At 40.8% G+C, this 24,990-nt stretch overlaps 1 protein-coding gene across 1 annotated transcript in view; it reads left to right on the plus strand.

Annotated features, from left to right (window-relative positions):
• Nucleotides 1–24,990, plus strand: part of phlpp2 (PH domain and leucine rich repeat protein phosphatase 2) — a 97,016-nt gene that overhangs the window by 16,948 nt on the left and 55,078 nt on the right. The window contains exons 3-4 of the mRNA XM_061882311.1: nt 24,498–24,688; nt 24,864–24,989. Of these exons, the coding sequence (XP_061738295.1) occupies nt 24,498–24,688; nt 24,864–24,989 (317 nt within the window). The remainder of the gene's footprint in view (nt 1–24,497; nt 24,689–24,863; nt 24,990) is intronic.

Raw genomic sequence — 24,990 nt, forward strand, 5'->3', positions numbered from 1 at the left:
AAAGCCGAAACAACAACAACGAGCTCAACTGTCCTCATTTTAGCTACCCTGCCGACACGCACACACTGGCACTAGCTCTGTGATGCATTCACAACATAAAATCACAAAGCTCCTTAAATTGAACACCCATGTCACTACAATGACTAGGAATAAAAAATAAAATCCACTTTATCTTCAATCAATCAATTGATGTTTATTTACATAGCCCTAAATCACAAGTGTCTCAAAGGGCTGCACAAGCCACAACGACATCCTCGGTTCAGAGCCCACATCAGGGCAAGGAAAAAAATCACAACCCAATCGGATGTCAATGAGAATCCTTGGAGAGGACCGCAGATGTGGGTGAACCCCCCCCCCCCCCCAGATTTTGGCCTCTGGGAATAATTAATAGGCCGGAGTTCTTTGAACGCAGATTTCTTGCCGGGACATATGGTACAATACAATCGGCAAGATAGGCTGGAGCTACACCGTGTAGTATTTTATACGTAAGTAGTAAAACCTTAAAGTCACATCTTAAGTGCACAGGAAGCCAGTGCAGGTGAGCCAGTACAGGCGTAATATGATCAAACTTTCTTGTTCTTGTCAAAAGTCTAGCAGCTGCATTTTTTAAAGACTGTAATCTTTTAATGCTAGATAGACATAGGGAGACCTGAAAATAATAAGTTACAGTAATCGAGACGAGACGTAACGAACGCATTAATAATGATCTCAGCGTCGACAAAACGGAACAAATTTTAGTAATATTACAGAAATGACACTCTTGATGCGTGAATCAAACGAGAGAGTTGGGTCAAAAATAATACCAATAATCTTTACCGAGTCGCCTTCTGTAATTGTTTGGTTGTCAAATGTTAAGGTGGTATTATTAAATAAGTGTCTGTGTCTAGCAGGACCGATAATCAGAATTTCCGTTTTCTTGGCGTTGAGTTGCAAAAAGTTAGTGGTTAGTTGTTGGTTAATCTTCTTGGCATGCAGTGGAAGGGAGAGGAGGACGGGGGAGGAGGCAGAGTTGACAACGCTGTGTATACTCCCTGAATGTTTCAAACCACACATCGCTTGTCCTTTGCTGTCTTTAGACTCATATGGAGTGAGCAAAATGTTTAAAAAGGCTTAAACATATGCCAAGCACAGAAATTTGTACTGAACACAGTAGGACTGAATGACTTTTGATATTGGATGGCTGCGCTGCAGGCACACAATGGGTCGATGAAACGTTTAGCTTGGTTTGTAGAGTGGCTGTGCCAGCAACTTGAGGGTTGCAGGTTCGATTCCCGCTTCCGCCATCTTAGTCACTGCCGTTGTGTCCTTGGGCAAGACACTTTACTCACCTGCTTCCAGTGCCACCCACACTGGTTTGAATGTAACTTAGATATTGGGTTTCACTATGTAAAGCGCTTTGAGTCACTTGAGAAAAAGCGCTATAGAAATATAATTCACTTCACTTCACTTCACTTCATTACACTGAGAAAAGGTTCGTACACCAAAACCTATTTTTATTTGGTTTGTGGTTCGTATATCTAAAAATGTGCACATTTAGGGGTTCGCACTGTAATTTGAGGTTGCACTGTACTTTATATATGATATGTCATCTATTGCATAGGACCAGTGCGATATTAAAGAATATATGCAAAAAGTTGATTGAGTGCACAATAGCACTTCTTGGAGCCACTCAAAATCTACTGAGACAGCTGTGGACAAACACAGCTCATTAGCATTAAAGCTACAGACACACACACAAAACAATCTGTTCCCAGCAGGACTCACTAAAAGCTCTTTTAACGGCACCTTTAATTGTGTATTCTTACTAAACACTTCTGGAAATGTTGCAGGCTCATACAACCTTTTTGGCCACTTTGCTATAAATGATTAATTCTCCATCAAAGTGATGTTACTCGATGATGTCGTTCATTTGATCAGCTGTGCCACAAAGACTGGAAACTATTGTACATTTGGATGGAAGTCAGTTTCAGCCGGATTTGACACCAGTCTGTTTTCAAGGTCATATTATTAAATGAACACGAGATGTTTTTTATGACTTGACTTGACATGGAAGAGCTTTACGATGAGTTGCTCATTTCCTGACATATGAAGTAAAGTGAATTATATTTATATTGTGTTTTTCCTCAGTTACTCAAAGCGCTTTTACATAGTGAAACCCTATATCTAAGTTTCATTTAAACCAGTGTGGGTGGCACTGGGAGCAGATGGGTAAAGTGTCTTGCCCAAGGGCGCAACGGCAGTGACTAGGATGGCAGAAGCGGGGATCGAACCTGGAACCCTCAAGTTGCTGGCACCGCCACTCTACCAACCGAGATATACCGCCCCCCATATGATGTTTGTGATGGAGCAGTCAGTCTCTCTTTTGTACCACTCAGTCTGTACCAGTGATTCTCAAACGGTAGTGGTATCCGGGCTCCATCTGGTGGTATGCCAAATAATCACTTAATTAAATTTTCAAACCCAGTGTTACTGTTCAAACTGCGTGTAATGTTACAGTGGCCAAAAATATACTTGTTAAATAATGCCTCTGCCTTGTTTTTTGATGAATATTTAAGCCTACTATGTTTTCTGAGGTGGTACTTGGTGAAAAAAGTTTGAGAACCACTGAGCTTACCATACACACTAGTGTGCCCCTGCAAGGTAACGTTGTACCTTTTTACAAGTCTGGAAGCTGTAAAAGTCAATGTTAAGAACACAGAATGATTGTTATGAAATAGTACACTCTTGCATGCTGGTCTACAATATTGTCTTTTAACAAGAGTCCACAGTCCAACCAAGAGGAGCTTCCTAGTTTGCTATTCTGAGTTCTGACTTTTCAGTACTTGTCAGTTTATTTGCAAAAAAAAAAAAGCCATTATTTGATGAAAAAAAGATTTGAAAAGTGTAAATATCACTTAGACGGAGATCCGTGTAGTTATAGGAGACGAGGCAGGAACTGGCAGACCAGACTGACGTACTAAAGAAATGCTGAGTTGGCTTAAATGTCTCACAGTGTCCATCAAAAGTTCGTAATCTTATTTTGTACTCGTCTTGAAATTCACATGTTTTATAATCAATTGATGGTGATCTTAGATGATAAATTTCTCACACAGTTTAGTGTTCTTTACAAAACAACCCGCGTATTTCTTAAGGGGAACTGCATTTTTGGGGGGAATTTTGCCCATCACCCACAACCTTTCTGAGACAAAAACACACTTTTCTGTGCGTTCTACATATTGAAATAATGCTGTGTGCCTCACAATAAAAAAGTCTTGGGTTCGATCCCCAGGCTCAGGGTCTTTCTGTGTGGAGTTGCATGTCCTCCCCGTGACTGCGTGGGTTCCCTCCGGGTACTCCGGCTTCCTCCCACATCCAAAGACATGCACCTGGGGATAAGTTGATTGGCAACACTAAATTGACCCTGGTGTGTGAATGTGAGTGTGAATGTTGTCTGTCTATCCGTGTTGGCCCTGTGATGAGGTGGCGACTTGTCCAGAGTGTACCCCGCCTTCCGCCCGATTGTAGCTGAGATAGGCGCCAGCGCCCCCCGCGACCCCAAAAGGGAATAAGCGGTAGAAAATGGATGGATGGATGGATGGAATTTTGCCCATCACCCACAACCTTTGTGCGACAAAAACAAATTTTTCTGTACGTTCTACATATTGAAATAATGCTGTGTGCCACTACAATTATGAAGGTCTTGGATTCGATCCCCAGACTCAGGGTCTTTCTGTGTGGAGTTTGCATGTCCTCCCCATGACTGCGTGGGTTCCCTCCGGGTACTCCGGCTTCCTCCCACCTCCAAAGACATGCACCTGGGGATAGGTTGATTGGCAACACTAAATGTGCCCTAGTGTGTGAATGTGAGTGTGAATGTTGTCTGTCTATCTGTGTTGGCCCTGTGATGAGGTGGTGACTTGTCCAGGGCGTAACCCCCCTTCCACCCGTGTGCAGCTGGGATAGGCTCCAGCACCCCAGCACGCAATAGAAAACGGATGGATGCTAGTAAGAGGCAGCTAACAATGTCGCTAATGAGATTCAAATAAACCCCTCTAAAAAATCTAACACAGAAGAACGACTTTGTCATGACACATCGCCTTGCTTACACTACTCTTTAGACCAGTGGTCCCCAACCACCGGGCCATGGCCCGGTACCGGGCCGTGGCCCGATTGGTACCAGGCCGCAGAAGAATTTTTTATAAAAAAACAAAAAATAAAAAATATTTGATTTTTTAATTTTTATTAAATCAACATAAAAAACACAATATACACTTACAAATAGTGCACCAACCACAAAAAACTCCCTTTTTCATGACAAAAACGTCCTTTTTTCATGACAAAGAATAAAAAAAAATAAAATTAAAAAAAAGGACCCCCCCTATCTCAGCTACAATCGGGCGGAAGGCAGGTTTCACTCTGGACGAGGATTGAACCCAGGACCTTCGTATTGTGAGGCACACGCAGAAAATAGTGACATAATCTTTGCGTAAGGGTGGACCGATTGTGTCTTCCGGTATTGATCGAGTTGTGGCAGCTACTCGCTATTAGCTAGCAGCGGGTAGCTATGGCAGGATTTAAATTTTTTTTTTTTATTAAACAATGAACATACCTGTACAAACGCATTGAGGCAGTTCCAATATACAAATCATAGATCCAATGTTCACGATCCCAGATCCAATGTTAACGATCAGGCCGATCAATTATCATAAATCAAATTTTAAACAATTCTCATACAATCAAAAATATAAGAGACAATACACCCATCCATCCATTGTCTACCGCCTGTCCCTTTCGGGTTCGCAGGGGTAGTGGACCCTACTGTATCTCAGCTGCATTCGGGCGGAAGGCGGGGTACACAAGAGAATAAAATAAAATCCATCTACATGAAAAAAAGAATATGTACAATTAAAACAAGTTAAAAATGGTTTTAACTAAGACAGTTTAAATTTCTTCAGTAAACATAACAATCATTAATCCAATGAGAACATTTGGGTTTCACTCTTAATCAGGGGTGTCAAACTCAAATGCAGAGTGGGCCAAAATTTAAAACTGAACAAAGCCGCGGGCCAAGGTTGAACAAATTAACCTTTTAATAGGGACCCAAACAAGTTTTGCATTGAACATTGAACAAGCAAGGCTTATATACTACATACAGTAACTTTATAGGGACATGCAAAATCGAGTTTCAAATAATAATAATAATTATTATTAAAAAATATCAATGGCATATCAAATAAAATTTAAATAAAAATGTAATGCCTCTTTTGTATTTTCAGCCTTCTGAGGTAAATATCCAAATATATTGTAGCGTCCCAAAAGAGTTAGTGTTGCAAGGGATTCTGGGTATTTGTTCTGTTGTGTTTATGTTATGTTACAGTGCAGATGTTCTCACGAAATGTGTTTGTCATTCTTGTTTGGTGTGAGTTCACAGTGTGGCGCATATTTGTAACAGTGTTAAAGTTGTTTATACGGCCACCCTCAGTGTGACCTGTATGTCTGTTGACCAAGTATGCCTTGCATTCACTTATGTGTGTGTAATAGCCGCATATATTATGCGAGTGGGCCTGCACGCTGTTTGTATGGCGGAAATGCGGACGTGACGACAAGTTGTAGAGAAGGCTAAAGGCAGTGCCTTTAAGGCACGCCCTCAATATTGTTGTCCGGGTGGAAATCGGGAGAATGCTTGCCCCGGGAGATTTTCGGGAGGGGCACTGAACTTCGGGAGGGTTGACAAGTGTGGGAAATTGCGGTGTTAGAGCGGCACCGCTGCTGTGTAATAACGACGGGCCAGTTGTAATGTTAATTTGATATTGCCTCAAAGACCAAATGAAATTACATGGCGGGCCAAATTTGGCCCGCGGGCCAGAGTTTGACACCCATGCTCTAAATTATCGACCTTTGTGTATGGAAAATTTAGCCTGCCGAGAATCAGACCACCATTTGCGTGAGCTCAGCGAGCAAACGTGAGTTTAAATTAGGGCTGGGCGATATATCGATATGCAGGATATATCGCGGGTTTGTCTCTTTGCGATATAGAAAATGACTATATCTTAATATTTGAGTATACGTTTTAATGCAGTTGCTTTTAGCTGCGGGCATTACACTACCGGCTCTCCTTGCTCTTTCCCGTGTCTCCTTCTCACAGACAGTAAGCGCAGATTCTTACATACGTCACATACTGTCACGTCATACGTCACATACGTATATGCCCTCGCCCAGCAGAGAGGTACCATGGGTAACGTTAGCTGTGACGCTAGCGAAGCCGTGCGAGTGGTAATACGAGCGAAAGAAGGTGCGAATCTGGTAACAAATTAAGGAAGAATTAATTCCCAAAAAAACCAGCACGGGGTCCATCGTCTGGCGGTGGTTCGGCTTCAAGCAGGAAGATGTCGAATAGACAACTTTAATTTGTCAGCATATGTAGCATCATTTGAAAAGTCACTGCTAATAACTGTTTAATAAATACAGTTTTGGTCAATTGACTTAGTTGTGATTTCCTTCTCTGCATGAAAGTTTGAAATGAGCAGCTATTATTGCAGTATGAAGAGGAATGTTTTGATGTAGACACATAGAATCATCATACTGCTGTGATTATATGCATCAAGTGTTCATTCAAGGCTAAGGCAAAATACCGAGATATACAGTATATCATACATCACGATATGGCCTAAAAATACAGAGATATTATATAGATATAGTTTAAATGCTTTTATCTGTTTGCAGATGGATGCCATTTGAAAAAAAAAAAAAAGTGTTTAATTTTTTTTTGTTTTTTGTTCAGTTGAAATTGAAAAACGAATTATGCACAGTTTCGTTTGCATTTGGTTCAACAGATATTTACAAAAAACAACAACAATAAAGTTAGATACAAGAGTGAGTGTGTTTCTTTTTTTTAATTGCGTCTGAAATCTTTGATGTTTGGATACCCATAATTTAACTGTGATGCGAAAAAATGTGGACACCCCCATTGGTAGCACTAAATCCGTGAGTGTAAATCAGGGGTGTCAAACTCAAATACAGAGTGGGCCAAAATTCTAAACTGAACAAAGCCGCAGGCCAAAGTTGAACAACTTAACCTTTTAATAGGGACCCACACAAGTTTTGCATTGAGAATTGAACAAGCAAGGCTTATATAACTTTATAGTGACATGCAAAATCGAGTTTTGTTGGTAGCGGGGGGGTATATTAAAGAGTTAGTGCTGCAAGGGGTTCTGGGTATTTTTTCTGTTATGTTTATGTTGTGTTACGGTGCAGATGTTCTCCCGAAATGTGTTTGTCATTTTTGTTTGGTGTGGGTTCACAGTGTGGTGTAACAGTGTTAAAGTAGCCATACAGTGTGACCTGTATGGTTGTTGACCAAGTATGCCTTGCATTCACTTGTGTGTGTGTGTAGAAGCCGCATATATTACGTGACTGGGCGGGTACGCTGTTTGTATGGAGGAAAAGCGGACGTGACGACAGGTTGTAGAGGATGCTAAAAGCAGTAGCTTTAAGGCACGCTCCCAATATTGTTGTCCGGGTGGAAATTCAGGAGAATGTTGCCCCGGGAGATTTTCGGGGGGGGGCACTGAAATTCGGGATTCTCCTGGAAGAATTGGGAGGGTTGGCAAGTATGAAAATTAGCGTTGAATGTGGTGATACAGCGGCACCGCCACTGTATAATACCGGCGGGCCAGCTCTAATGTTAATTTATTATTGCCTCAAGGGCCAAATGAAATTACACGGCGGGCCAAATTTGGCCCGCGGGCGAGAGTTTGACACCCATGGTCTAAATTATTCATCAAGAAGACATTTTGCAAACGGCTCTCATCTTCGTGGGAACAGATTGGGGACGGCCAAGGCATGCTTGGATGAGATTGGTGTGGAAGAACTCTTACGTCTTTTAGCGGTTAGACTTATAGCTGCAAAGACGGGGATCAACTATGTATATTCTTTTATTTTTACTTCCTGAACATGTCTCAATAATTGTGTTCTTCCTGTGTATGTTAGTCTATGAGTCAATGGCCAAAGCAATGAGGCGTGAAGGACCACAGTTTTCCTGTTATGTCAAGTTAAATAGTCCTCCACCCTGTTGTAGTTAAAATGTCCACTTCCTATTTTTTTTAATTAACTATCACAATTCTAACTTTGCATCATTGTCGCTGCGCACTATGCACGCCACGTCTCCAAACGACTCTCTGGAGTAAAGGCTGCGGCCCACGCTGATCTGTCACTTGTCTCACTGTCTGCGTGGCTTGGCCGCCTCCCCACAGAGGGCGTTCCACACAAGGTGGCAATTAGTTTGGTGTGTGTGGCAAACAGATCTGTCATCCTGCTCTCCCAAACCCATAAAGTAATGAAACGAGCGTGGAGGAGTATTGAACCCACTCTAACCCCTGGCACGTCACAAGGGATGGTCAAATTTATTTGCGGGATTACGAGCTCTGACTGGACTTTGATTGAGAGGACAAACCTATTTCCACACCAACCAAGGGAGAACCCTTGTTTTAGAGAAGTTCTTTATGGCGAAGAAGACATGTGCAAGTTGACTCATGATTTTACAAATGACAACATGCAATCTGTGGAAATAGATATTAGATATTGTTGTTTATTGAGTATTAGACTTAGACTTATTTTTATTGTTATTCAAATTTGAACTTTACAGTACAGATAAGAACGGAATTTTATTGCATTAGCTTGTAGTGCAGGATAAAAGAGCAATAAGGTGCAGATATAAATAAATAGATTACTGTACAGATAAATACATTGCACTTTTTCAAATGCATCCATGTTTATGGATGTATGTTATATTGTCTTTATATTCCAGCGAGTTAGACAATTTTTGGGGGGAATTGAGGTGATTATTATGATGTTTTCAAGAGTCTTATGGCCTGAGAGAAGAAGCTGTTACAGAACCTGGAGGTTCTGCTACGGAGGCTGCGGAACCTCTTTCTAGAGTCCAGCAGTGAAAACAGTCCTTGGTGGGTGTGGGAGGAGTCTTTGCAGATTTTCTGGGCACTGGTCAGGCAGCAGCTTTTTGCGATTTCCTGGATAGGAGGAAGACGAGTCCTGATGATCTTTTCCGCCGCTGTCACCACCCTCTGGAGAGACTTCCAGTCTGAGGCACTGCAGGCTCCAGTCCAGACAGAGATGCTGTTGGTCAGTAGGCTTTCTATAGTGCCTACGTATGTCGTAGTCAGTTCCATATCATCCATCCATATCCTACCGCTTGACCCTTTTAGGGTCACGGGGGGTCGCTGGAGCCTATCTCAGCTGCATTCGGGCGGAATGCGGAGTACACCCATGACAAGTAACCACCTCATCGCAGGGCTCCATATCATACATATAGTACATAATATACATAATATATATATATATATATATATATATATATATATATATATATATAACCAAAAGTCCAGGTTTTGATGTTGAATTTGGAAAACAGTCCAGTCTATTAAAAAAAAAAGTGAACAAATTTTTTTCAGGTTTTATACCATTTTGATTCACACATTGAATGATTTCTATTTTTTTCCATGTTTCACTTTCATAATTTATTTTTTATATTTTAGCTTTTTTCTTTCAGATTCAAAGTACGTTTTTTACTGTTTAATTTTTTGTTTTTCAAAATCAAATCCTGTTTTTCCATATCCAAATCTTTTTTTTTTTAATGTAATACATTTGTTTTGTTTTTTCTTTCTGCGTAGCACGGGTGAGTGGCGCTGCCTCATGACAAACCAATCAGCAAAAGTCCCCTGTCACGGTGCCTCCAGGGAACTCAGGAACTAATTCAGTTTAATCAAATACTTTATATAAACTACAGGATGCGAGTGTCAGTGAAAGAAATGATACCAGTGAGAGGTGAAGGCTGTTTTTAACAGAACAAATTGCAGAACTGCATTAACTGCTCCACGACTGTCTTTTGGAGCTCACGAGCCTTGGGGCCGCTATCTTGAACCGGTCGACATCTCCATCTAATGACAGGCGCAATGAAGTGTCAGCACATTTAGTCCACCATAACTTTGTACATACTAGCCTAATGTTCACACATTTTGCAGTTAAAATGCATAATTAGTTGCTGTAATTTGTTTTCACTGCTGTTTAAAAGAGCCTTCACTTCTCACTGGCATCTTTTATTTCACTGATAATCACATGGTGTTGTTTATATAAAGTGTTGGCTTGAACTGAATTAGTTCCTAAGTTCCTTGAAGGCAACATTATGGGGGACACTCCTTATCCTTTTGCTGTTTGGTCTGTCATGAAGCCCTGTCCCTCGCACCACACGTAAAAAATTAGTCAAAAGTCTGAAACTCCCCAAAAAAAACATTTTGAATTTGAAATAAAAATATTTGAAGCTGAAAAAATAAAGAAAAACATCTGGAAAAATCACGTGCAAATGTCAAAATATATAAAAGTAAAAGATTAAAATTCAAAATGTTTTCAAAATGTTTTTTTATTTGTGGATTAAAGTTATAGTCGATCTAAAAAAATATGTTCACTTCTTTTTATTTGGAATACACTAATGTATTTTTTATAAATGTAAAATCAAAACTTGAACTTTAGGTTTCAAAGTTATTTTTTTCCGAGTACAAAACTTTTGACCCTGATTTAGCTCTATACTCAGCTAGCTAGCAGCTAAGCTAGTCCTGGTCTAAAGCTCCATGCTCCGAAGACAAGTTGTCCCTGCTAGAGGGACATGTCTGCCGGTTATAGCAGAGTAACTTCGGAACTTTTAAAGCTGTTGACACGTTTGCACTGCAAAATGTCAGTGTTACAAAACAAGAAAAAAAAATACAAAAATTAGGGGTATTTTATTTGAACTAAGTAAAATTATCTGCCAATAGAACAAGAACATTGGGGTTGTCAAGACTTTCCAAAACAGGTAAAATTAACTAACTTCGATGAACCCAATAGTACCTTAAAATAATTATATTCTCACTAATAACAAGTGTACTTTTCTTGGTAGGAGAAAAACAGACTTTTTTTGCTCAATATTTTGAAAAATATACTTAAATTAAGTAAATGCTAGTGCCATTATCTTGACATAATGATATGCGCTCAGCATCGTGATTTTTTTTTTTCATGCTTGAAATAAGAAAATATTACTTTAAAAAAGTAGTTTTATACCTGTGAGTGTTGATGACACAGCTTTGCAACAGTTGATATTCTAGTTTCAAGCATGTTATACTCAATATAGGTCATAAAATCTCAGCAACAAGCTGTAATATCTTACTGAGATCATTTACACTCTAGCATAAAATCTGCTTAGTGAGAAGAATTATCTTATCAGACAGAAAATAAGCAAATATCACCCTTATTTGAGATATTTAATCTTACTTAGATTTCTGTTTTTGCAGTGTGCTATATTGAGCTAACCAGCCCAGGTTGTAGCAGCCCTAAACGGCCTACAAGCTATGGTGAGTTGGCTAAGACGCATAACAGATTTAGCCCGTTAGCTATTCCTACACACCAGTCGACCAGCCACCACACAGCGATGTAAACGGGGGTGATCAATTGGGGGTTCATGGCATGATCATCTTGTATAGAATATGGCGTCATATTGAGCCGCTTTATATCGAGCTTTGAGTGTACGACTAAAGAAGTTGAACAAATGAATATTGACTGCATCTGAAGTAAACAAGCTACCGCAACACCTTAGTTACATAAATCACATTACAATTAAATATTATACCTGCTAAAAAGGGGCAACATGGTGTAAGAGGGGTTAGTGCACCTGCCTCACAATACGAAAGTCCTGAGTAGTCCTGGGTTCAATCCTGGGCTCGGGATCTTTATGTGTGGAGTTTGCATGTCCTCCCCGTGACTGCGTGGGTTCCCTCCGGGTACTCCGGCTTTCTTCCACTTCCAAAGACATGCACCTGGGGATAGGTTGATTGGCAAAACTAAATTGGCCCTAGTGTGTGAATGTGAATGTGAATGTGAATGTTGTCTGTCTATCTGTGTTGGCCCTGCGATGAGGTGGCGACTTGTCCAGGATGTACCATTCCTTCCGCCCGATTGTAGCTGAGATAGACGCCAGCGCCCCCCGCCTACCCCAAAGGGAATAAGCGGTAGGAAATGGATGGATGGATGGGACCGCTAAAAAGGAGATGACTTAAAGGGGTGCCTTGAGGAATGCCTCAGTTATGTAAATCACAACTCGGAGCTTATGTTTGCTAATAAGGTTAAAGTGTCAATGCAAAGATCTGCCAATGTGTTTACAGTGGTCGAAGTTCCTCTTTATAACATAAGCTCTATAGTGTTTTCAGGAATTTGCTGCAAAACTGTTTTTTTCATAGGTTTTGAACCACCAGTATGTTGTAATTTCTGGGCTGGATTTGGCCCCCGGGCCGCCAGTTGAACAGCCTAGGCTTAATTATATACCCTCTAAAGGTTCCATTGGTGTGAATGTGAGTTTAAATGTCATGTGATTGACTGGTGACCAATCCAGGGTGGACGCCACCTCTTACCCAAAGCACCTGTGACCCAGAACAATGCATCCTAGCTATTTAGACAATGATTGTACTCAACTTAGTTTTGTTTTCAGGGGTTAATGAAACTTAATGAGCTGTACATTGACTACCCTAAAGTGTATCTAAAGGTATTTTTCTTATTATCCCTTAAGAAGACGCTTTATAAAAAAAAACAGTTGTTGAAATATGGTGGACGTTCTCAGATACTTTAAACATGGATACACACAACACTGTGGAGTGACCCTCGAGGAATGTCATGTGTAGATCTTCAGATGCTGTAAGATCCTTTTTAATACTGTGCATTATGTACAGGCTTTTTGTGGCCTTCAAAAAGATTTTGTCCGTGGCCCCATTTGTGTAACATGCAAGGAGGTATAGGGCTAACTAGAGCCTTGTGAGTATTGAAATACAGTCGTCTCTCGCCACATTGCGCTACCAAGTTGTAAAGATGACTATGGGCTGTTATTTCATGTCTTGAGGGCTTTCTTCAAAACCCTATTTAGACATTTGTAAATAGTTTGTTTATGCTGTAGCTATAAACATATTCAGTTTATAATGAATAATTGCCACTTAATAGAAAATTATTTACCATGGCCAGGCCTGGAGCCATTTAACAAATATATATCAATATATGATAATGTATTGATAATATTTTACAAGTTATGTAAAGCTTTGCATTTACTGTAAATAATTATGTATGAGCAAAAGACTACATTGAAAACTACAGTTCAATTCAATAGGTTTCTGTTTATATTCCAGAAAATGTCCAAAGTTCATATAAATATGTAAAAAAAAAAAAAAAAAAGATTCTTAAATCCAAGGAGACAGAAACTTGTTCAATATCTCCTACTGAAGTGAAGCCAATTCAAAACTGCTAGATTAGATTATTTTAGATTAGATTAAATTATATAGTACTTTATTTATTCCTTCAGAAAAATTACAATTTTCAGCACAATCCCATTCAAGAGCAGACAAACATTACAGGGAGACAGAACAGGATCGCTGACGGTTCTGTCGGCTTCCAGCGCCCCTTACAAAAAAGATGAGATACAGGTAAACGGGGGGGGGGGGGGGGTATTAATTGAAAAAGTAAATAAAACACAATATTGAGCAAAAACTATTCAAAAAAACAAATGTTCTTCAGACAATATATATGTAAGGAAAATGTTCATCTACAATATAAACTTAAACGGGACGGCGTGGCAAAGTTGGTAGAGTGGCTGTGCCAGCAATCTGAGGGTTATTGGTTCAATCCCCCACCTTCTACCATCCTTGTCACGTCCGTTGCATCCTTGGGCAAGACACTTCAACCTTGCTCCTGATGGGTCCTGGTGAGCGCCCTGCATGGCAGCTCCCACCGTCAGTGTGTGAATGGGTGTGAGAATGGGTGAATGTGGAAATACTGTCAAAGCGCTTTGGGCTCCTTAAAAAGGGTTAGAAAAGCGCTATACAAGTACAACCCATTTACCATTTACCATTGAAATAGTATGATTGTTTTAGAAACACGGCTGTGAATTAGTTACAATGTTGGCATTAGAAGTGATGCTAAATTAGCACTTCAATCAATCAATCAATGTTTATTTATATAGCCCCAAATCACAAATGTCTCAAAGGACTGCACAAATCATTACGACTACAACATCCTCGGAAGAACCCACAAAAGGGCAAGGAAAACTCACACCCAGTGGGCAGGGAGAATTCACATTCAGTGGGACGCCAGCGACAATGCTGACTATGAGAAACCTTGGAGAGGACCTCAGATGTGGGCAACCCCCCCCCTCTAGGGGACCGAAAGCAATGGATGTCGAGCGGGTCTAACATGATACTGTGAAAGTTCAATCCATAGTGGCTCCAAGACAGCAGTGAGAGTCCCGTCCACAGGAAACCATCTCAAGCGGATCAGCAGCGTAGAGATGTCCCCAACCGATACAGGCGAGCGGTCCATCCTGGGTCCCGACGAGCGGTCCATCCTGGGTCTCGACTCTGGACAGTCAGTACTTCATCCATGGTCATCGGACCGGACCCCCTCCACAAGGGAGGGGGGGACATAGGAGAAAGAAAAGAAGCGGCAGATCAACTGGTCTAAAAAGGAGGTCTATTTAAAGGCTAGAGTATACAGATGAGTTTTAAGATGAGACTTAAATGCTTCTACTGAGGTAGCATCTCGAACTGTTACCGGGAGGGCATTCCAGAGTACTGGAGCCCGAACGGAAAACGCTCTATAGCCCGCAGACTTTTTTTTGAGCTCTAGGAATCACTAATAAGCCGGAGTCTTTTGAACGCAGATTTCTTGCCGGGACATACGGTACAATACAATCGGCAAGATAGGCTGGAGCTAGACCGTGTAGTATTTTATACGTAAGTAGTAAAACCTTAAAGTCACATCTTAAGTGCACAGGAAGCCAGTGCAGGTGAGCCAGTACAGGCGTAATATGATCAAACTTTCTTGTTCTTGTCAAAAGTCTAGCAGCCGCATTTTGTACCAACTGTAATCTTTTAATGCTAGACATTGGGAGACCCGAAAATAATACGTTACAGTAATCGAGACGAGACGTAACAAACGCATGGATAATGATCTCGGCGTCTTTAGTGGACAAAATGGAGCGAATTTTAGCGATATTACGGAGATGAAAGAAGGCCGTTTTAGTAACGCTTTTAATGTGTGACTCAAAGGAGAGAGTTGGGTCGAAGATAATACCCAGATTTTTTACAGAGTCACCTTGTTTTATTATTTGGTTGTCAAATGTTAAAGTTGTATTATTAAATAGAGGTCGGTGTCTAGCAGGACCGATAATCAGCATTTCCGTTTTTTTGGCATTAAGTTGCAAAAAGTTAGCGGACATCCATTGTTTAATTTCATTAAGACACGCTTCCAACTGACTACAGTCCGGCGTGTTGGTCAGCTTTAGGGGCATGTAAAGTTGGGTGTCATCAGCATAACAGTGAAAGCTAATACCGTATTTGCGTATGACGTCACCTAGCGGCAGCATGTAGATGCTGAAGAGTACAGGGCCAAGGACCGAACCCTGGGGAACTCCACACGTTACCTTAACATAGTCCATAGTCCGAGGTCACACTGTTATAGGAGACGCACTGCATCCTATCAGTAAGATAAGAGTTAAACCATGACAGGGCTGAGTCTGAAATACCAATTCGTATTTTGATACGCTCTAATAAAATATTATGATCGACGGTATCGAAAGCAGCGCTAAGATCGAGGAGCAGCAACATAGATGACGCATCAGAGTCCATCGTTAGCAATAGATCATTAGTCAGTTTTGCGAGGGCTGTCTCAGTCGAGTGATTTGCCCTGAAACCGGATTGAAAGGTTTCACATAGATTGTTAAACGCTAAGTGCTCATTTAGCTGCTCTGCAACAATTTTTTCGAGGATTTTCGAAATAAAGGGAACACTTATCTCTGTTGGCTTTTGAATGGACACGGAAATGGACATGTTGACTCACCACTAAATAAAAATGTTGCAGAATATAAGTAGTGTAATTTTACTCATGAGGCAATTCAGTCTAGCAAAGCAGAAACAAGCAAACACCTTCAGAGCACGTTTATGATCAGCTACTGGAGGGAGCAAACAAATACTGTGTTACACTGCATGCTAAGTCTCAAAACATTACCATTATAAAATTGCTAATACAGTAGAGCAAATGCAGTAGTTGCATGGTAATATGTATAGTTGATGAGAAAGTAAGCACATTTATCCAGATCTGCACCAACATGTGATTTGTTCCTATAGACCAGTGATTCTCCAACTGACGGGCTCCAAATATTGTAATGACATGAATTCAGCAGTTATCAAAAGGTTTAACAGCCTTCAATGGAAGTCCTTTCTATGACTCAGAAATGTTGCTATAGTCAAACACAGTGTTACTGTTCAAACTTTGTGTAATGTTACAATGGCCACAAATATTTAATATGCTTGTAAAATAATACCTCTACCTTGTTTTGAATGAATACTTAGGCCTACTACACTACTTTATCTTAATGTTGGTCATAGGGTTGTACAATATACCAGTACTAGTATAGTATCGCGATACCAATGAATTAAAGGCGGTACTATACTCTGTTTGAAAAGTACCGGGTTGCCATGAAACATTTTTTACAAGCATGAAGGTGCGTCGTCTTCACATCGTGACAGTGCTGGTTTACGAGCAGAGAAGCATGTTCGGCAGTGCACAATCACGGAGTACTTACAAGCAGACAGTGTGTAGACAGAAAAGGGAGAGTGGATGCATTTTGGCTTAAAAACTAACGATAAAGGTGAAGTTATAACACGGAAACACCCACAAGTGCTTTTAAAACATGGCTAGCTAGTTAGCAGCTAATGTTCATTCGCAATCGGCTCTGTTAAACTTCTTCTAAGTCACGAATCCTCGCCTCCATGGCGACAAAGAAAGTATGTTCTTGCAAGTATCATCCCTGCAGGACGAGGAATAGCTAAACATTGTTCACTACACACCGTGGGAAGATACGGTAGCTCACCGGCGTCACAATGTAAACAAACCCCATGGGTGGATCTGCACCTGACATCCACTGTCATGATACCAAGTACCAGAGCGTATCTTGTCGATACTACTATGATAACATCAATATTTTTCATCATCACAAAACCTTTTTTAAAAAAAAATTCATACTATAGTCTTAAACTCAGGAAATACGTCCCTGGACACATGAGAACATAAATTATGACCAAATGTAACTACTTGGTATCGGATCGATACCCACATTTGTGGTATCATCCAAAACTAATGTAAAGTATCCAAACAACAGAAAAATAAGTGATTATTAAATTTTTACAGAAGTGTATATAGTTGAAGTTAAAGTTAAAGTACCAATGATTGTCACACACACACTAGGTGTGGCGAAATCATTCTCTGCATTTGACCCATCACTCTTGATCATCCCCTGGGAGATGAGGGGAGCAGTGAGCAGCAGCGGTGGCCACGCCCGGGAATTATTTTGGGTGATTTAACCCCCAATTCCAACCCTTGGTGCTGAGTGCCGAGCAGGGAGGTAATGGCTCCCATTTTTATAGTCTTTGGTATGACTCGGCTGCGGTTTGAACTCACAACCTACCGATCTCAGGGCGGACACTCTAACCCAGGGGTGCTCACACTTTTTCTGCAGGCGAGCTACTTTTCAATAGACCAAGTCGAGGAGATCTACCTCATTCATATTTATAATTTATATTTATTTATTTAGAAAAGGGACATTTTTGTTAACAAGTTAATGGTGTTTAATGATAATACAAGCATATTTAACACATATAGATTCCTTTATTTCATGAAGACAACAATATAAGTTGGTGTATTACCTGATTCTGATGGCTTGCATTGATTGGAATCAGACAGTGGTGCTGATAATGTCCGCATTTTCAAATGGAGGAGAACTAAAGTCCTCCTTTCTGTCCAATACCACATGAAAGTGGTTGGATTTGGCATCTCATTTGTCCAACTGGCATATTCGTTTTCAAACACTTTATTATGAGAGCAGCAGATGTGTGTGTGGCCCTTTAATGAGTTGACAGCAGGTGAGTGACGTCGGTGAGTGTGTGGGCGAGCGAGGTGAGGGAGCGATCGCTGAGGGCGGGGGAGAAATACATTGGCATCAAACTCCGTATTGCTAGCTTGTGCATGCTGGCTTTCTGAGACTCTTATTTTGTTAGCACAGGCAGTATGAATCAGGTCTTTTATGGTGAAGACAGGAACTGTGCTGTCGGTCTTTAGAGTTCTGACAGCAGGTACGGCCCAAGAGTCTGTTGAAATAAAAAGTGTTTCTCTCCGTCCTGTAAGTGATTTTTTTCGTAATAATGACCTCGCAGCAGCCAGCGTCATCTCACAAGATCCTCGGGTGCCGAGAATGTCAAACAACTGACGAAAGTGAAGTCTTGGTGAACATTAATGATTGCTCATTATTATGTCTATTTTTTTAATGCCTCATTTGGGATCGACTGACACACCCTCCGCGATCGACCGGTAGCTCGCGATCGACGTAATGGGCACCCCAGCTCTAACCACTATTGTCACACCTATGGATCATGGTTTTTTTTGGTCATGTTCGGTTTGGTTTTTTGGACACTTCTTTCCTTTTTTGCACTTCCTGGTTTGTTTTTGTTTCCATAGTAACTCATTAGTTTCCACCTTGTCTCCATGTCATGCCCCGGTCCTCAGCCCTCACACCTGTTTGTAATGATCACAGTTATTATTTAAGCCATTCTGTTTCTTTCTTCGTCCTGGCAACATCACTTCCTTCACGCCCTCGATTATCTGCTTCATGCCTTGCTATGCTGTTCATTTTGTCCACGTAAGTTTTCGTTATTCATGCCACACCGCAAGTGTTTTTGTTTCATGTTTGTAGTTTGCAGCCTTTATCCTAGTCTTTTGTTTCATAGCCCAGTTTTTGTACTTCCGCCCTCGTGCACGCTTTTGGTTTATTCCTGCTATGAGTAAATAAATTAAATATGTACCTACCTTCACGCCGTTTCCACTCCATTTGCTTCGCACCTCGGGAAAACAACCCTCGTCCCAGTTCAAGCCTGCCAACTAGAACATGTTGAAACGGAAAATAAGCAAATATGAACAGCAAATGAACTTGTAGAATAATAATACATTTTTACAGCTTGTCCTTTATAATTTTGACAAAATAATAGAATGGGGAATGCCACAATATGTTACTGCATACGTCAGCAGACTAAATTAGGAGCCTTTGTTTGTTTACTTACTACTAAAAGACAAGTTGTATAGTATGTTCACTATTTTATTTAAGGAAAAAATTGTTGTTTGATTGCAATAAGAAACACATGTTTAATGAACCCTAAGATTTTTTGTTAAAATAAAGCCAATAATTAAATTTTTTGTGGTCCCCTTTATTTAGAAAAGTATCTACATACATTTTGGTACCGTTACCAAAGTATTGGTATTGAGACAACCCTTGTTGGTCATTATGGTGGTACTTGGAGAGCCGAGTGTTTTCTGAGGCAGTACTTGTTGAAAAAAATGTGAGAACCACTGCTACAGCATAGACAGATTCTAGTGCCTTCACCCAGTAAACACATTCAGCAAATTACAGATGACGACCTTTGGGTGAAAGCTCTTTTGGATTCTGGTCCCATTGTCAATTTATGTTCTAGTGTGGAGAAAAGCTTCCTCCTTTCTCCAAGATGTGTTTAGGCCTCTCTGGAGGGTTGTTGTGTTTGTGATGCAGTAATGCAGTTTGTTCAAACACACTCCACTGAGCGATGGTAATAGAGACAGTAGGAGATGTGAGGTGTACCGCAGCACTCGTTCATGTGTCGGGTGTATCATGGAAACTATCAAAAAAGATTATTAACTGAGGTATTCCAGAAGGACTTTAAGTGTGTAATGAAGAGGCAGAGCAGCGGGTGTGCTGCTTGCCAGTCAGTTCATGATCACTATTGCTGGCAAACATAAAAAACAGACTTTCTTTTCAGTTGGATGTCCTGCATGAGTGAAACCTGCACTTGATAGAGGTGGGCTATACTGCAAAATATGGTATTAGAATAGAAAGTACTTTATTGATCCCTGGGGGAAATTCAGCTGTATTGAACCGATACCATGCAACACATTGAAAAAAACATTGGCACAGGGGCATTTTTACCACTGTGTTACATGGCCTTTCCTTTTAACAACACTCAGTAAACGTTTGGGAACTGAGACCAATTTTTTAAGCTTTTCAGGTGAAATTCCTTCCCATTCTTGATTGATGTACAGCTCAAGTTGTTCAACTGTCCGGGGTCTCCGCTGTCGTATTTTACAGTTCTTCATAATGCGCCACATATTTTCAATGGGAGACATGTCTGGACTACATGCAGGCAAGTCTAGTACCTGCACTCTTTTACTACACAGCCACGCTGTTGTAACACATGCAGAATGTGGCTTGGCATTGTCCTGCTGAAATAAGCAGGGGCGTCCATGAAAAAGACGTTGCTTGGATGACAACATATGTTGCTCCAAAACCTGTATGTACCTTTCAGCATTAATGGTGTCTTCACATATGTGTAAGTTACCCATGCCTTGGGCACTAATGCACCCCATACCATCACAGATACTGGCTTTAGAAACTTGGCGCCTATAACAGTCCGGATGGTTCTTTTCCTTTTTGTTCTGGAGGACACGACGTCAACAATTTAAGGACATGCACTCAAGCAAGAAAACATAGGACAAGTTTTATGATGCCGTGTTTTTGTGTATCGCTTTACCATACATACCATATCGCTGTTTCATATGCCACATAACATTGTTTAACTCCATACGACTCTATATTACACCACAAGTCATTTGTCCATTGTATCTGTTTAAATAAAAAAACAAAAAAACAAAGAAGAATAAATGATGCAATGGTGGATGATGTAATGGAACAAAAAAATATTATTTCAGTAATCCAGTATGACAATATAAGATTGAGGACATGAGTCATGTTGTGTCAACAAACTGACTATGTTCTCATGATCTCTCATGAAAATTATATTGCGTTGGTTGTATTATGGTTACAGTCGACCCTTGTTTATCCTGGTTAATTGGTACCGGACATGACAGCAAAAAAAACATTTCCACCTAGCAGATGGTAATAAATCAAATATTTTCCTACAGCATAACAAAACTGTTGAGGACCTTCTATGTATGTTTTTTCTTTTACCATAGAGTCCTCTAAACATGAAATAGCACCCTTCAGTCTTCACAATCTTTTCACCCAATATAATAGCCTTAAATGTGTTGTACTGGAGATTACAGTACAGAGCAACAGCCTGGAGGATCCACCAAGCATTATTGGTATGGCCATTATCCGGCCACTACAACACAGCCATGACGTGCAAAAACTTAGTCACATCCTTGGTAATTCCTCTAAGTTAGAACTAGGCTTCCATGTGCTAAAACCACAGGCTGCAAAAACTTGGTCAACAGTCGCACTTGTTAGCAATGCATGTCCTGTGTTGTCATTGTATGTAGCTAATGCCAAAGCTGCGTTGTTGTTAGCAAAGTTGAAGCTAATCTTGAATCAAGACGGTTCAACTTTTTATCCAATATAATTATTAATCGTGTTAAATATAGACACTTTAAAAACAAATGTTCTGTTAAAACACTGTAATATAAGCTATAAGTGGAGGGGGTCCGATCCCATGGCCATGGATGACATACTGGCTGTCCAGAGTCGGGACCCAGGATGGACCGCTTGCCTGTGTATTGGCTTGGGACATCTCTGCGCTGCTGATCCGCCTCCGCTTGGGATGGTTTCCTGCTGGCTCCGCTGTGGACGGGACTCTCGCTGCTGTGTTGGATCCACTATAGATTGAACTTTCACAGTGTCATGTTAGACCCGCTCGACATCCATTGCTTTCGTCCTCTCCAAGGTTCTCATAGTTATCATTGTCACCGACGATCACTGGGTGTGAGTTTTCCTTGCCCTTATGTGGGCCTACCGAGGATGTCGTAGTGGTTGTGTTGTGGTTTGTGCAGCCCTTTGAGACACTAGTGATTTAGGGCTACATAAGTAAACATTGATTGATTGATATTTCTTGTTTATAAAAATGTTACTTGAGTAGGTTGCAAACAGTCACACGGAAATGGAAGACCCACTGTCTTTAACGATCAGCATAATACAAAATAAGACAAATATTGCACTATAATAATATATTACTTAAATAAAAATAATTTAACCTCTTAATTTAGTCCAATCATTTGCTTAAAAAACAAGTAAAAAACACAAAACACTGCAACATGTGAAGCACAATGTAACAAGCTATGACAGTTAGGGTTTTCCCGATACCAATAATTTGGTACCATTACCAAAATGTATATTGATACTTTTTGATACTTTTCTAAATAAATGGAACTATGAAAAACGTCAATATTGGCTTTGTTTTAACAGAAAACCTTACAATACAATGAACATATGTTTCCTATTGCACTCAAATAACAATTTTACAAGATTAAAATATAAATTAAAAAGCATTAAACACATTGTGTTTTTCTTGTTACACTCAAAGAACAATTTACAATTTTCCATTGCCATAATCAAGGATTAGATTAAAATACAATAAAAAGCTTTATTGACATTGTATTATATTATTCATGGTTTATGGTGGCCACTCCTGGTCTGTGGTTTAAGAAACATACAATTATTAGTAAATACTAAAAATAAAAGTATAGATACATGTAAACAATAAGACTTGTAGCAGGTAAGACACATTTATTAAGGAAAAAAAACAAATTGTAGCAATTTGTTACAAAATTCAGTCATTTCACTTGCATTAGTTGACATTTGATGGGCGGTCTTAACTTTGCTAATATTTGGCAACAAGCCAAGCAGCTGTGTGCGCGTCTATGTATCTACATGTTATGTAGCATGTGCACAGCAGGGGAGCTGGTTTACTTATGAGAGTAGCATGTGTGTGTTGGTGAGAATGTCAACGTGTTGGCTGAGCGACGTCAGTGAGTGAGTGGGCAGGTAAAGAGACGGAGAGGGAGTGTGTGCACTGCACAGTAGAGTGATGAACGAGTCCGGTGGTGTCCTGCAAAACTAATAATAAAGCAACCAGATTGTCACAGATTGGCGGACTCGTCATTCTGAGCCAAAAGCGGAGCTTAGCAGACCCATTTTGGGGTAAAGTGAAGGGTGTTACCCCTAGCAAAAACATTGACCGTGGAGGGAACGTCTGCCCTGTACTCCTCGACTACGGTCTGCACCGGAGCCGAAGAGCAGGACAGGTGTAACAATTACATTTTTACATGTCACTCTTTATAACTCTGTGTGCAGATCTGAATGCTTATCATTGAAATGTTCACCTAAGTTTGAAGCAAAGGTGGTAATACTAATCGTCAGGTTTGGCGAGGCGTGTTTTAAAGCAACACTTGCATAGTAGCAGCTCCCTGTTTAAAACGTAACCTCTATTGTTAGTTTTGAAGCCCAAATACCTCCATATTGCGCTTCACCACCCTTTTTATTAACTAGTAAAATTTTCGTTTTTTGCCATTCTTTCTGTCCAAGATGTTATTGCTTGTATGCACTTTGTGTGTGCGTTTTGACACACTCAACATCATGCGCCTTGGCTCTGTAGTCACCGTCGCACAGCACCATTCAGATGAAAGAACGGTACCGGTATTTAAAAAAAATTGTATAGTACCGATTGCAATTAATTAGTATTGTGGTACTTTATTAGTACCGGTATACCGTACAATCCTAATGACAGTATACTGTACCACAAATAAGGGAACATGAGGGCAAACTATGGGAGTTTTCCAGGGAAAGCGGTATGCATCCACACTGTCATGACTTCTTGACGGCAAAAGCAAAACCTCTTTCTGTCTTTAAATGTAGCAGAATCTTGCAAGTGCTGCTAAACCTGCTCAGTGGCCTTGTGGTTAGAGTGTCTGCCCTGAAACCGGTGGGTCGTGAGTTCCATTACCTCCCTGCTTGGCACTCAGCACCAAGGGTTGGAATTGGGGGTTAAATTAACTAATATTATTCCCGGGCGCGGCCACCGCTGCAGCTCACTGCTCCCCTCCCCTCCCAGGCGGTGAACAAGGGGATGGGTCAAATACAGAGGACACATTTCACCACACCTAGTGTGTGTGTGACAATCATTGATACTTTAACTCTAAGCTGCAGCATGACAGTGATTTAAGTATGATTTGTATCGTTTCTTTAAAAGGTCCTGATTGTTATGGGGCCAAGTGAAAAACTGGACTATTGGTGAAGATGTTCCATATGCATCCCTCTTTTGACATAAAAAAACTGGCATATAACAAAATAATAGCAAGTGTGGCCATAGTAAGGGAACTTATTTATAGATGACATCTGACTGACCTGGGACTTCACTGAGCTTTAGAACAGTTGCTGTGAAAGATCTGAAGTTATTCATCACCGCAGACGGAGGTGAGGCTTCCGGTCCATTAGTGCGATGTTTGTGGTTCTGCACTAACCCTCACAGTCAGGACTCACTCACTCACTCACTCACTCACTCACTCACTCACTCACTCACTCACTCACTCACTCACTCTCTCTCTCGCTCTCTCTCTGTCTCACTGTCCTCCAGAGCGACCCCTAAATGCCGACCAGCTGGAGCGCACCCTACTGAAGGGCGTGTTCAGCGTCAGGAAGGGCAAGACGCAGCTGCACAAGTGGGCTGAGCGGCAGGTCATTCTCTGCGGAACATGTCTCATTGTGGCCTCCGTTAAAGACAGCCTAACGGGCAAGATGCACATCCTGCCTCTGGTGGGGGGAAAGGTGAGTGGTCAGAGTCCAGGGCAGGCTGAAAGCACATCTGCACAATCTAATAGCCCCCAATTATTGAGTACTGAATCATACAGAGGTGTTTCTAATATTTCGGCCTATTTACGGTATCATGCCAACTACAACTGTATGAATTAACATGTATTCCTCATGGTGTGTTTGTGTGGAGGTGGAGGAGGTGAAGAGGAGACAACACTGTCTGATGTTCAGCTCTGCAGGATCGCAGGCTCAGACCTACTTTGTCAACTTTGACACACTGACTGACTACCAGCGATGGCATCGGCAGGCATCCAAAG

This window comes from Nerophis ophidion, linkage group LG02 (assembly GCF_033978795.1).
Source record: "Nerophis ophidion isolate RoL-2023_Sa linkage group LG02, RoL_Noph_v1.0, whole genome shotgun sequence".
NCBI classification, from domain to species: domain Eukaryota; kingdom Metazoa; phylum Chordata; class Actinopteri; order Syngnathiformes; family Syngnathidae; genus Nerophis; species Nerophis ophidion.